Source organism: Sciurus vulgaris (assembly GCF_902686455.1).
Source record: "Sciurus vulgaris genome assembly, chromosome: 17".
In the NCBI taxonomy this organism is placed as follows: domain Eukaryota; kingdom Metazoa; phylum Chordata; class Mammalia; order Rodentia; family Sciuridae; genus Sciurus; species Sciurus vulgaris.
Window position 1 is genome coordinate 19,221,060 of NC_136478.1, and position 12,427 is coordinate 19,233,486.

Below are 12,427 nucleotides of genomic sequence, written 5' to 3' on the forward strand. Positions count from 1 at the left end.
ACATCCTCCAAAGAGCACCACCAAACAATACCAGGAAGGCTGACGTGGAGGTGGCGATCCACTCTGTCTCTCAGAGTTGCCATATTGGACAGAACTCCATAGTTCACAAAGATACCTACTTGACAACTTCCTCCTTGGCTTCCTTCTCCTTGTTTTCCTGCCCCATCCATCTGATTTTCATGAGATCACCTCTCTAACCAGCCCCTTGGATCCATATCTTGATTGAGGTTCTGGCCCTGCCCCCTCCCTTTGATGCCACTTCACCTCCTGTTTCTTTGGGGCCTTGATAGGTCCAGGCCAAGTCCAGGTACTTAGAGTGTTGTCCTTGGTCCCTATCCCTTAGGCCCCTGGCAAAAATGTCAGCTTCCTTGTAAGAATGTGCAAAGGAACTTGAATGTGCTGCTATTTATGGACATATTTTGATGGAGGAGACAGGGAGAGCCAAGAGCCCAATGGTTACGAGGATCCATGAGATCCTGTGTTCAGAACGGCTCTCAGTATATATGGTGCAGGTTGAGGTCAGCATGTGACTGGACACCATCACCATGAAGGGGGAATATACTGCTATTTTGTGTGCATGTGTGAATATGTAACAATGAATCCCACCATTGCATATGTACAATTATCATGCACCAATAAAAAATAAGGGGTGGGAAAGAGAGGCTGGCCTGCAAGGGGTTTGTCCTGAAAATGGAATGCTTGAATGCTTTCAACCTCATAGACCATCCCAAGGGTGGAAGACAAGCCCAGGATCAAAATGACAAGTTTCATCTACAACTACCAGTGTCTGTGGGCAATGACTTTCAAAGGGGGAGACTGAAGTGTCCTCATTCTTGAAGGGCAGGCGTGTTCACTTTGAACAGTGGCAGCAGGGAGCCAGCAGGTGGCAGTGTGGGCTCAGAGTGTGGGTAGTGGGTGCTGGACAGCTGACCTCAGCCCCTCCCACTGGGATTGTGAGATTGGACCTGGGAAATGGAAGGAGCCTGTGCTTCCCTCTCTCAGTCACCTTCCCCACCACTGTGCCCTAGTTGAAAGCCCATCCTTAGTGACATTCACACCAGCCAAGACTCAGAAACGATTCCATGTTTCAGGGAGGTATAAAAACAAAACAGTAGCTCCTGGAAATCACCGACTACCCAAATACTTATCTCAACAGCAAAATGACAAGGCCTTAGTGACTCCTAATCCTGAGAAGGAACAGGACATGCCAGCCAGGTGGAGGTATATTTTCTGATTGTAGTTGCTTGAGTTGCTTTTCCTTTCAAATTTCAGCAGCAAGAGCTGAAATACTCTTCACCACCATATACTCTTCAAAAATGTTACTTCTTGCTACATTTTATTGATATGATGTATTTATTTTGAACACAGAAAAGATACAGTGTTGCTTATTCAGCGCCTAGTCCACAGGAACAAGAAAAGCTGTTGAGCTCCATCCTTCAAACACTGGTGAGCAGGCAGGGATTTTAATCTTCCCCCAGCACTCTCTAGAGTTGCAGACACAGGATGCATTTCTTAAGAGTCTCATCCCTGGGGTGCATTTTGAAGGCTATACAGTACAACAGACAGATATTTTTGCCTAGAAAACAGTACACCACAAAGTTGGACAGAACTGCTTGTAAACAAGGTCCCCCCCCAGGTGGAGTCTGGGGGCTCCAGGGTGCGGCCCGCAGGATGCGACAAAACCTCTGGGTGGACTCCTTTCAGCTCTGCACCAGAAGAAAAGCTATTTCTACAGAAAATAAAATTCAAGATTGCCATCTTTGCCACCCCTCTGCTGAAGAAAGGGAGTACTGAATTGTCTTAGCCCTTCATTGGAGGAATTGGAATGTGGGGAGAAGGAGGTTGGGGGGGGTCTGCTGTTTAAGGATAGGTGACAAAGGGTGGGAGGGAGGGAGGCAGGTTAGCTTGCTCCCTGCCATTGGCGATGTTGGCAGGGACACCTCAAAGATGCTTGAACATCTCAGCAGACTGGGTGTTCAGAAATCACCTGTGTGATGGACATGGTCTTGCTGGGGTTCAAAGGCCAAGAGCTGAGGCTTTCTACAACCAGGCTGACCCCACATATCTCCTATGGCAGGACCCTGGCAGCGAGGCTGGGCACTGGTCCTTTTATGGTGGCATGGTGGTTTTTAAGAGGTTCATACCCCTTTTATTCTGCCTGCACAAAATCCCTGGAGAGAAAGGCCAGGATATGTTGATGCTCAGTTCCCAGCTGTGAGCGGTCACCCAGGATGACAGCACCGGCTCCTGGGTGGGGTTTGGCTCCAGCCCATCTGGGCACAGGCCACAGTGGCTGGCTGGGCGCATGCTGAACAAGGGGCCCTTATCTTCCTCAGAGTAGTGCCTAGGCAGCATTGTGGTGAGGCCACCTGGACTTCTTTGAAGAACCTCAGCACTGGGCAGTGGTTGGACTGACTTGGGAACTACTGTGACCCACCTGCACCACTGCACACCTGCCAAGGGTCCTGTCCACCCCCATAGCTTGCGGTGGGCTCCTCAGAGAATTCCCCTAGCACCACCAGACTGAGGGTCCTGGGTTAAGGGGGGGCCTGGTGAGCTGCAAGGGCCTCCAGGTTGTGCCCAAGCCCCCAGACCTGTGTCCCCACCCTGTAAGTGGCAGGATGGTGATGTGGCTCATCTGCCCTGGAATTGAAAGATAGGCACAGCACACAGCGGAACCTCACTGGGGCCTGCCCCACCTCCCAGGAGAACAAGCCCTGGGGTAGGAGTCAGGGCAGGCAGCTGCCCTGGGGTGGCTGAGCGGTTTCTGGAGGCAGAATCAATTTGGGCACGGCCTGGGGAGAGGGACGAGAAAGCCTGGTTTCCTCCTTCACCCCTCTCCCCCAGCACTGTCCACAGAGGCGCAACCACCAGGCTGGGGAGGAGGAGACAGGAGGTCAGAGAGCTTCATTCATTTTTAATGAAACCTCTGCCAGTAGGTTCTGTGTGGGTGTGGGGGTCCCCCGTGTGTGCACACAGGTCCACATACATGTGGAGCACATCTATAGGTGCACATGGGGTATGTCAGTGTACGTGTGTGTGTAGCCATGTGTATATGTGTGTGTGTGTGTGTGTGTGTGTGTGTGTGCGCATATTGGGGCATCTGTGTGAGCGTGTGTGTTGGTGGCTGTGTATGCCACAAGGATGTAACTCAGCCTGGAGGGACCTATTGGACCTGGTGGGCTGGGTCATTTACACAATCCTCTCAGGACCAGAGGCTGGGGCTCGGGTCGGGGTGGGTGAGCCTTGTGAGTTCCTTGGCCCTGGTTCCAGTCCGGGCAATGGCAGCCGATCTGATGGGGAACCGGGTCCACACACAGCCTCGTAAGGGGGCAGCATGTCCATGGAGATGGTGCGGAGGCCACCCTGGCCCCAGCTCCTCTGCTCCTGCTGGTGTCCACGGGGGCTGCGGCTGCTGCATGAGTGGAGGGTGCCGTTCAGCATGGGACAGGAGTCTGTCAGCGAGTAGGGCGGCGGGGCGTCCGTGGGGACATACAGCTGAGTGGCCCCTGGCCCCACACACTCCTCATAGCTACAAAAGAAGAGGCTGCCTCAGGGCTCTGCTGAACCTGAGGTCTTGGGGTGGGGGTGGGGTCTCTCCCTAATCTGAAGTGGCGGACGTGGACCAGATTGGGCCTCATCCATGCTGGCTCCAGTGAGACCCCACTGGGGAGGGGCGCCCCCGTACCCCTGAGACCTGGGCTTTGGACCTGACTCACGGCTCCTGTCCTTTGGGGACTCCCTTCTCTGGGATTCAGATTCCTTAGAACGAGAGTTGCCTGGGAGGATTCCGGGCAGGGCGCCGTGTGGGTAGGGGCTGGGTAGGAGCAGCTCAAGTCACTCCACAGCTGGCTTCTAGCTTCAGGGGACCTCTGAGCTCAGGAGTACAGGCGAACAGCACCCATTGCCCCTCCCGGTGCCCCTGGGGCGGGGAGGGTGAGGCTGCCCAGGCCCTGAGGGTTCCTAAGCAGGGAACTAATGGAGGCTGTGACCCCTCTCCCCTCTTCATGTGCTAGCTGTGCAAGAGGCGGGTCTGCCTGTGGTGGCTGGGAGGAGGGGACTCAAGGCCCTCAGAGAAGAACCCCCTGGATAGGACCCGAGTGCCCTGAGTGCAGGTGGGACACCAGGACCCCCACCCTGACTGAGGTGATTCAGGATTTGGAGCTACTAAGGAGCTAGAGCCTGGACCCCCAATCTTAAGAGCAGAGGTCCAAAGTCCAGCAGACCCCCTGTCCAGCCTCCTCTCTTCTCTCTGCCACATTCCCTGGGGTCCTCAGGAGCAGTGGACATGACTTTCTCCCTCAGGCTCTAGGGCCCATGTCCTTGGCTGTAGATGGGGGTGAGTAAACCTGATTGACTGGGTGGGAAGAGGACACGGAGGATACCTGGAGCGTGACCCAGGGTTAGGCAGAGTCCTATTCCAGAGGCTGTGCCCAAGGATACGCAGATTTCCTTCCCCCAGGGAGCTCAGTGGCTTTGGCCTATGTGGGGAAAGGCCAGCTGGGCCCCAGTGATCAGGAACTGGGCCCCAAGGAGACCTCTGTCCAGTGTGGCTTATCTGAAGGACAGGCCTTTGTGCTGCACAGGAAACTTGTCTGGGGTCTGAGAGAGATGGTGCTCTCCCTGAGCTGGCTTTATCTCAGGCAAAAGGGGCACCTGGCTGAGTGCCCCCACCTTGCCAGGCTGGTTGGAGTTAGTGCCTGGGAAAAGCTAGGCAGGCAGCGGGGGCAGGAGTGGGGGCAGGGTGGGAAAGAGGAGGGACATGACTGGGAAGACAGGATTGACCACACGAACACCAAGACCTTCGGGGGCTGGCGAAGCCTGCAGCCACTGAGGTAGCTAAATAGATTTTCCTTCCTAAGGGGAAATTGATCCCGTGGGCCCTGGAATAACTCTACTGGTCTAACTCCCTGGGGAGACACCTGGAGGAGCAGAAGCCCAGTAGGCTCAGGTTAGCTGTTGTCTCCCAGACCACGAGGGCACCCCTCTCCTCTCCCTGCTCATCAATCTGAAGGAGCCCAGCTTATCTCTTTCTTGGTGCATCCTGGTGACATCTGCTGAGTCACACCCTGCCTCAAGGGGACCTACTTGGTCAGGAGGGGTAGGGAGATGACCGTGCTCACTGAGATGCTTGCTGTATCTGTGTCACATGCGCAGAGGTGTTGCTATTTCCCTTGGTGTTCAGAGCCCCACCCTCCCACGTGCCCCTCCCCCATGTGGGCTCCTTACCCTGGTGGAGAATCTGGGTACAGCTCCCTGAGCACTGTAGCATCCATATCCCCATCAGAGCTGATGTCCAAGGGCGGGGGCCAGTCCTCTGCAGGGCTGCAGGTGGATCGCATCCTGCGGCTGGAACGGCTATACGTGTGCCCGTCCGACACTGCAGGGAACAGACCAGCAGCCTGAGCCTCAGGCCAGTGCCAAGGACTGTCCTCTGCCTGAGGCCGCTGAGGCTCTGCTTCTCCCATCTGACCATCCCCTCACCAGTACAGCTACCTCCATCCACCCAGCAACAGCCCAAGCACGTGAGTGCCATCTCTGTGCTGGACACGGGGTCACAGGGAGGATGGAGAGCCTATCCTGTCCCAGGGACAGCTAAAAACTGGGTAGCATGTCATGACCTTTGACAGTTAGTCCAGGGGCTGTGGGAGAAGAGACAGGCCTGACCGATTGGGAGGCTGGGACGGAATTCCTGGAGGAGGGGCTGCCAGCACTGAGTCTCCTCTGGGATTAGCCTGGGGAAGATGGCAGGCCACAGGTCCGGAACTGAAAGGCTGAGGCACAAGGAGGGTGAGAAAAGGAGTGAACAGGGAGCTGTGGGTAGTGAGGTCAGGCTGGGGCATGAACCGGGGAGGAGGGGGCCAGGAATGAGGGCTGCAGAGGCCTCTGGGGTCAGCCTCCCCTCCCCTAGGTGTCCCGGGGAAGGAGGGGCTTCTGTAATGGATTAGGTGATTTGTTTTCCTTTGTTTTGTTTGTTGTTTTTACATCACACATTAGCACTGAAAAGTCCTGCAGCTAAGACTCGCAGTTAACTGTGCTCATCCAGCATTTGACCACAGAACGTCATTTTCTTAGACACTGCTTAGTGAGTGCTGCTGGAGCACAAGTCTCATCCTGCAACTGAGGTTCAGAGAGGCCAGGTGACTTGCTTGAAGTCACACACTGAATGGTAGGGCCAGAGGGCAGCTGAATGTCTTGGCTTCTCATCTGAGAAGTTTCTGGCAGTTCTAGTCCTGGGAGCTGCCAAGATGGCTGAAACACACAGTCTCCCCAGCCCCAAGGGCTCCTGGAGACGCCTTCCCTCAAGGGGCGGGGCTTGGCATTGTGCCCACTCTATAGACTGGGAAGCTGAGGCTCAGGGTCACATACTCAATAAAGTAAGGAGACGGAATCCATGCACCCCAGAGACTTCTTTCCCACTCTTGATTCAAGAGGAGCGGAAAGACCTCTATATGAAACCACATCCGCAGGTTGAATTCCAGGATGATTTATGGATATGGAGAAAGCTCTTAGAGGCCAATATTCTGAACATGTTCATTATCCACGGCTCTGTCCAGATGGCAAGATCATGACCCTTATTTCCTTCTTTATATTGTCTATATTTTTAAGGTTTTCTGTAATGATCACATATTACTTTTGTGCTAGGAAAAAATGAGCCCAACATCATATGCTGTTAAAAAAAAAAAAAAAAAAGGAACTAAACTGAGATGTGTTTCCCTTCAGGGGAGCAGCTGAAAGATGGGAGTTTTGGAAGGAGTTTGGGAAGAAATTCAGGAAAGATCAAAGCAGGAGACAACAGGACCTCTGGGCTCCAGAGGCCCCATGTCCTTTCCGTGCTGGGAAAGGTCTTGCAGAGTTCCACCCGCAGGGTGTGAGGCTGCGGCTGCCGTGCAGCCATCCCTAGGGAGCTGGGGCTATCTCCTAGACAGGAGCGGAGCCCTGAGAGCTGGTCGGGCCCAGGCAAACTGCTGCTGATCCCCTCTTCCTGGGCCACTGTCTCTTGGTCCTCTCAGAATCTGAGCATCTTGGGGAAACTAAGGCTTCCCTGAGCTGCTCTCCCAGCTCAGTCCTCAATTCTGAGGTGACCAACTTCAATCCTAGACATTCGGCTGAGCAGAGTCCCTGAGGAACAGCTGAGGAGAAACCAGTCCTCAGTCCTTTCTTATCCTCCATCTCTCCTGACTTCCAAGTTAGCACAGGTACAAATAGGTCAGGCCTCTGGAAGACCCACTTTCTACCTCATGGAAGGTGAAATCTTTCTATGGCCCCTTTTCACCAAAATTAAGAAATACCTCGGTTCATTATTTAACCCAGTCCTGGGTTACCCTCCCTCGACAGGTTCCTGGAGAGGGAAGGAGGAGATCTTGCACCCACAAACACCCACGCTTTCTATCAGATGCAGCGGCTGAGAGGCGAAGTCAGAGGAGACAGAGGCAGCCACCACTTAGTGCTCTAGATCTTTCCATCTTATGAAACACAATCTTTTCTTCTCCCTCCTCTGTCATTGTTTGGCTCCTCTCTGTCTGGCCAGACTGCAGAAAGGCCCTGTGGGCAGCAGAAGGCAGACACTGTCCTGAGGACCATGAGGAACCACTGAGTGGTGCTAAGCAGAGGATGGGAGTAGTCATGTCCAGTCCCTTTGGGTCCCTGGGAGACTAGGCTGGTGGGTGGGCAGGTGGGAGAGGGTGGTCTGTGAGCAGGTTTTCTTGGAAAAAGAAATAATGAAAATAGTTAACATTTATGGAGCATGGACTTATTAACCAGAGCTGCTCTTAGACAGTCTTTACAATCACTTTTTGAGCTGGCTCCCTGTGCAAGAATTTTGTAGACACAGAGAGGTTAGGCAACTTTCCCCAGGGTGCACAGTAAAAAGTGGAAGATGATTTGGATACTGAATCTGGTGCCTGTGAGCCCCCATGGAGGGGTGACTAGGGACCTGGGAGGAGGAGCTGGAGGCAGCTGCAGGGAGGAGATGAAGCGGCTAGTGGGTGTAGGGAGAGGACGGGGAAAAGGTCTGGGCTCTAACATGTAAGGGGCAGAAGAGAGAAATCCACAGAAAAGTCCGAGAAGCAGCAGCCAGAGGGGCAGGGACTGACCTGGAGGGCTTTGGTCTCCAGAGCAGGGGGAATGTCTGGGAGATGGGAGGCCCCCACAGGGAAGGCAGGGGCTGTCTGATGCTCTCTGCCCTTGTCTTCTCCCCGCAGGGGCTCACTGTGCATGTCCCCTCACCCTGGTGTCCTCTGGAGCTTCCCAGCAGCCCCTGCATACTCTCCAGAAGGCTGGAGAAAGGGGTGGGGCAGCAGCACCTCCGGACCCCTTGCCCAGGCCCCAGGGAGGTGCCAGAGCCAGAGAGCAGAGGCAGGGCAGGGAGGTAGTGTGGGACACTGCGTAGGTCAAAGGCCTGGCCCTGAACTTGGTGTGCCTGTGGCCTCCAGTCACTCTGACTGCTCTGAGGGTCAGAGCTGGGACCTTGCTCATGAGGGTCTGGCCTCAAGGCCCAGGCTGACCTCTCAGCCCTCTCAGTTGGAAACTCCGGTGGGCCCCTAGCCTGCGTTCCTAGCTTGCTGGGAGGATGAAGTGAGGTGGCGCCTTCCATTGCCCATGGAGAACTTCTGGGCTGGGCCCAGTGCCAGGTCCTGGGCCTGAGTGGGGTGAGCCACACGCAGGCCCTGCTGTCATGAATGCCACACAGTCACCCCATGACCGAGGCACTGACGGAGGTGTGGGTACAGTGCTAAGGGAGTACAGAGAAGGGGGTTAGGACTCGACTCTGGTAGGGGCAAGGAGGGGCTGGAGATTCTTCCTCAGGGAGGCATCTGAGCTAGGCCTAAAGGGTTTTGGTTGGGTGGGAAGCTGGGGAACAGCCGTCGGCAGAGGGCAGTGTCTGCACAAGGGGCCCAGACTGGACGGAGCTGGCTGGTCCTTGGAGAGGAGCAGCGGTACTGAGGGTGAGGGGCAGGGGGGCTGTCCTGGGTCTGGCAGGAGCCCGGCCTCCCCAGGCTCAGGATCGGGCTGTTGGTGCCAGACGGGGACAGGCCCATCTGATCTTGTCGGTGCTTCTGGCTGGTCCTCTTGGGGCACCCTTGGCTCCTTGGGACTTGGGGGGACTGGCCGGCTGAGTTTCAAGCATGTGAGCTGGCCTCTTTCGTCCTCATCCTTGGTTTCCGGTTGTCTTTCTTCCCTTGTGACCACTTTCCCTCTGGGTCTTGCCTAAAATCTGGCCCCCACTCTTCTCCCAAAGATCAACAGCCAGCTCGGAAGTCCTCCTGGCTGTGGGCGTGTCTGCTGGGTCCTCGTGTGTTCCCAGGGTGACTCCGTGGCATCTCCCCAGTGCTGATGCCCCCAGGGGCTGAGACTGCCCAGCCTCCCAGGCTTGCTGTGCGATGGTCAGCCCAAGGGCTTCCAGATCAGAGTGTCTGGGCTCAACTCTTGCAGACTGGGTGATTCTAGGCCCATTACTTAACTGCTCTAACCTCAATTCCTGATCTGTAAATTGAGGTGACAAGAAAAAGTAGCCACTCCAGGACCACTGTGAGAAATTTGCACAATGAGATTCTGCATAGGAAGTGCCCAGCACACAGGGAGGTGCTCCTGGCCCATCGGCCAGGGCTTCCAGCCTCCCTCTGCTTGTTGGCTTCCAGCATCTCTTATTGCTAAAGGAGGCTCCTTCCCTAGCCAATTAACTCAGTGGAAAGAAAACAGAAATGTCTCATTCCTACTGGATCATCAGGGTGTGTTGGGGGAGGCTGCCGAGGCCCAGGTTCGCCGGATTCAATGCTATCCATTTAAAAACTTTTCCAGCGAGGTGTGGTGAACAGGCCTCTGGCCCCAGCTACCCAGGAGGCTGAGGTAGGAGGATCACAAGTTCTAGGTCAGCCTGGCAACTTAGTGAGGCCCTCTAAAGATAAAAGGAGCTGGAGATGGATCTCTGTGGTAGAGTGCTTGCCTCGCATGTGTGAGGCCCTGGGTTCAATTCCCAGGATTGCAAAAAATAAACAAAACAAAACACTTTCCCTTCGTTCTTTCCCCAGGCCCTTCCTGCCCTGAAGGGGAAAGGACCTTAGGTCCTGCTGTGGCTCCAAGTCCCAGGAGGCTCAGGTCAGATCTGCAGTCCAGGGTCTAGGCCTGCTTTTCTTTACTGGGGAAAGACGGGTGGCCTCGGACACCAGATAGAGGCCCCAGAAGACCCCAGTGCAGCTCCTGTGGGGAGAGGTCTGGTTTTTCCCCGCCAGTGAAAACTGTCTGAGAACTGAATGCAACTGAGTTCCTTCCTGCCGATGTCAGACGACTGGTCCCTGCCAGGAATGAGAGGGTGTCAGATGGCTGCATTCTGGCCACATGGACACTTCTGGGTCTAGTCCTCCAAGGATTAGCCAACGACTCTCTTTAAGAGTGATTCTCATAGTTGAGACGCCGGACTCGGTTCTAGCGGCACCTCACAGGCCCTCTGGGTCATTGTTCCCTTGTCATTCATTCTATCCCCGCATCCACTTTAGCACATACCTACTCACCCACCCGCCCCACCCATCCCTGACTGTCCATCTCTCCACTCAAGCGTCGCGTTCAATCCCGTCATCTACCCAACCCTCGGGCGTCCCGTTCACCTGTCCTTCCGTCCACCCACTTATCCATCCCTCCCCTCCACCCGTCCATCCACAGACCCCTTCTCAGCCCATCACCCGCTCATGCCCCTACTGATCGGTCCCCCCACGCAGCCCCCATCCCTCTCTCCATCAGGCGGGGATCCATTCGGCCTCCCTCTGGGTTTCCCACGCCAAGAAGAACAGGATGGTGGGCACCGGGAGCGCTTCCTGGTGGACCAGGACCTCTAGGATCCCTCCCCTGACCACTCCGCGACACCCGGGCAGAGCCGTGGCCTCCTGGACGCCCAAGCGTCCAGGAGGGCAGTCGCTCACCGTAGCCAGGCTCGTATTCTCGGTGCCGGTGCCGGTGCCGGCGGCGATGGTGGTGATGGTGGCGGTGGTGGCGGTGGCGGTGACGCTGGAGCCGGTTCTGCCTGTCCCTACGGATGCTGCCCACGATGATGGTGATGCAGGAGAGGACGATGACCACCCCGATGACGGCACTTGCCACCAGCACGGGAGACACGAGCAGGTGGCTGTGCTCCGAGCTCTCCGAGAACGTGGGGTAGAAGTAGCTGGTGCGGTTGTATCGTGCTACTGTGGACAGAGGGAAAGGACGCTGAGCCCAGGCCTGCCACACCTTCCCCCGTCTGCTGCCCTGGAGCTATTGATTCCTAAGTCAAAGTTAGCTAGTCTGGGGTCCGTCGTGGGGTTCTATCCTGGTGGCTCCTGCTAGCGGGGAGGGAAACGGTGCCTCACCCCACTGATTGCCCTCCCTCTCCTCTGAAGTCTCTGTCCCTGAAGCTCAGCTTCTCACAGACAGGAAAAAGGAAACAGAGAGGGCAATGGACTTGTTTGAGGGCACTCAGAAACTGAGTGGCAGAGCTAAGACTCGAACCCATGACTCCCAGCAATGGACAAGGTCTGTAGTCCACCTAGATATGAGATGGAAGGTTCAAGGAGAATTTACCCAGGTCTTGGGAAGGGCAGGGGATACACAAGGTGGGCAGAGTTTCAGGACAGACTCTGCTGGCCTCAGGCAGGCCTGTGGCTGCAGTGACCTGGATATGTCAGGGGGTGGTCCAGGTCAGGGAAGGTTTCCTAGAGGAGGTGATTTTGGAGGGGTGAGAGCAGGCTAGCTCAGGGGAGGCAGGGGGAGGCATTCCAGGCAGGGCACAGGGCTGGAGGGGACTCCCGGGGAGGGGTGTGGTGTGGGGAACAAGGGGACGGGGCTGGAACCTCCTTTAGGACTAACAGCTGGGTCCCTGAGAGCCCTGTGGAAGGAAGCTCCTGGGAACAGTGGTGACTGTCCTCCCACAGTGATTAGATGATGGTCTTAGGGGCTGGAGTAGCCACAGGCACCAGCGACACTGCTCAGAGGCAGCTACGCCTCGTTAGTGATTTCCTCCAATTCACTTCTCCCTTTTCATAGATGGGTGGACTGAGGCTCAGTGGGGGCAGAAGACCAGCCCTCAGCCACCCAGTTACTCATGGCACAGCCAAGCCAGAAGCCAGGAGTGGCTTCAAAGTCCAGTGCTAACTCCTCTCCAGTGACTCCTACCCTGGGTGAGCCCTAACTTAGGCTGCCCGCCAAGTCTATGGCTTCAGATAGTGATTGAACCTCAGGGGCAGGGGCAAGCATGGGGGCGGGGGGCAGATCATTCCTGGGCCCTGTTCTGAGGGGTCCCCTTGCCTGTCCTCCCAGAGCCCAAGTCTGAGGCCCTGTTGCATGGGATCACATGTAGGCATTACGCAGAATCACGACTGGATTCCCGGTCTTGCATTGGATCACTCTGTGTCCTCAAGCTCAGCACCAGGGCTGGGCAAAGCAAAAGTGCCCAACA

At 55.8% G+C, this 12,427-nt stretch overlaps 1 protein-coding gene across 2 annotated transcripts in view; it reads right to left on the minus strand.

The window, feature by feature from the left end:
• Positions 1-1,345: 1,345 nt before the first annotated feature.
• Positions 1,346-12,427, minus strand: part of BEAN1 (brain expressed associated with NEDD4 1) — a 46,806-nt gene continuing 35,724 nt past the window's right edge. Inside the window, exons 3-5 of one of the 2 annotated variants that reach the window (XM_079119310.1) lie at positions 10,917-11,177; positions 5,230-5,380; positions 1,346-3,532 (exon numbers count right to left, since the gene is read on the minus strand). In XM_079119310.1, coding sequence (XP_078975436.1) covers positions 3,193-3,532; positions 5,230-5,380; positions 10,917-11,177 — 752 coding nt within the window. In that variant the 3' untranslated portion in view covers positions 1,346-3,192. Of the gene's footprint in view, positions 3,533-5,229; positions 5,381-10,916; positions 11,181-12,427 lie in introns of both variants that reach the window. The other variant, XM_079119309.1, reaches the window with a different exon arrangement.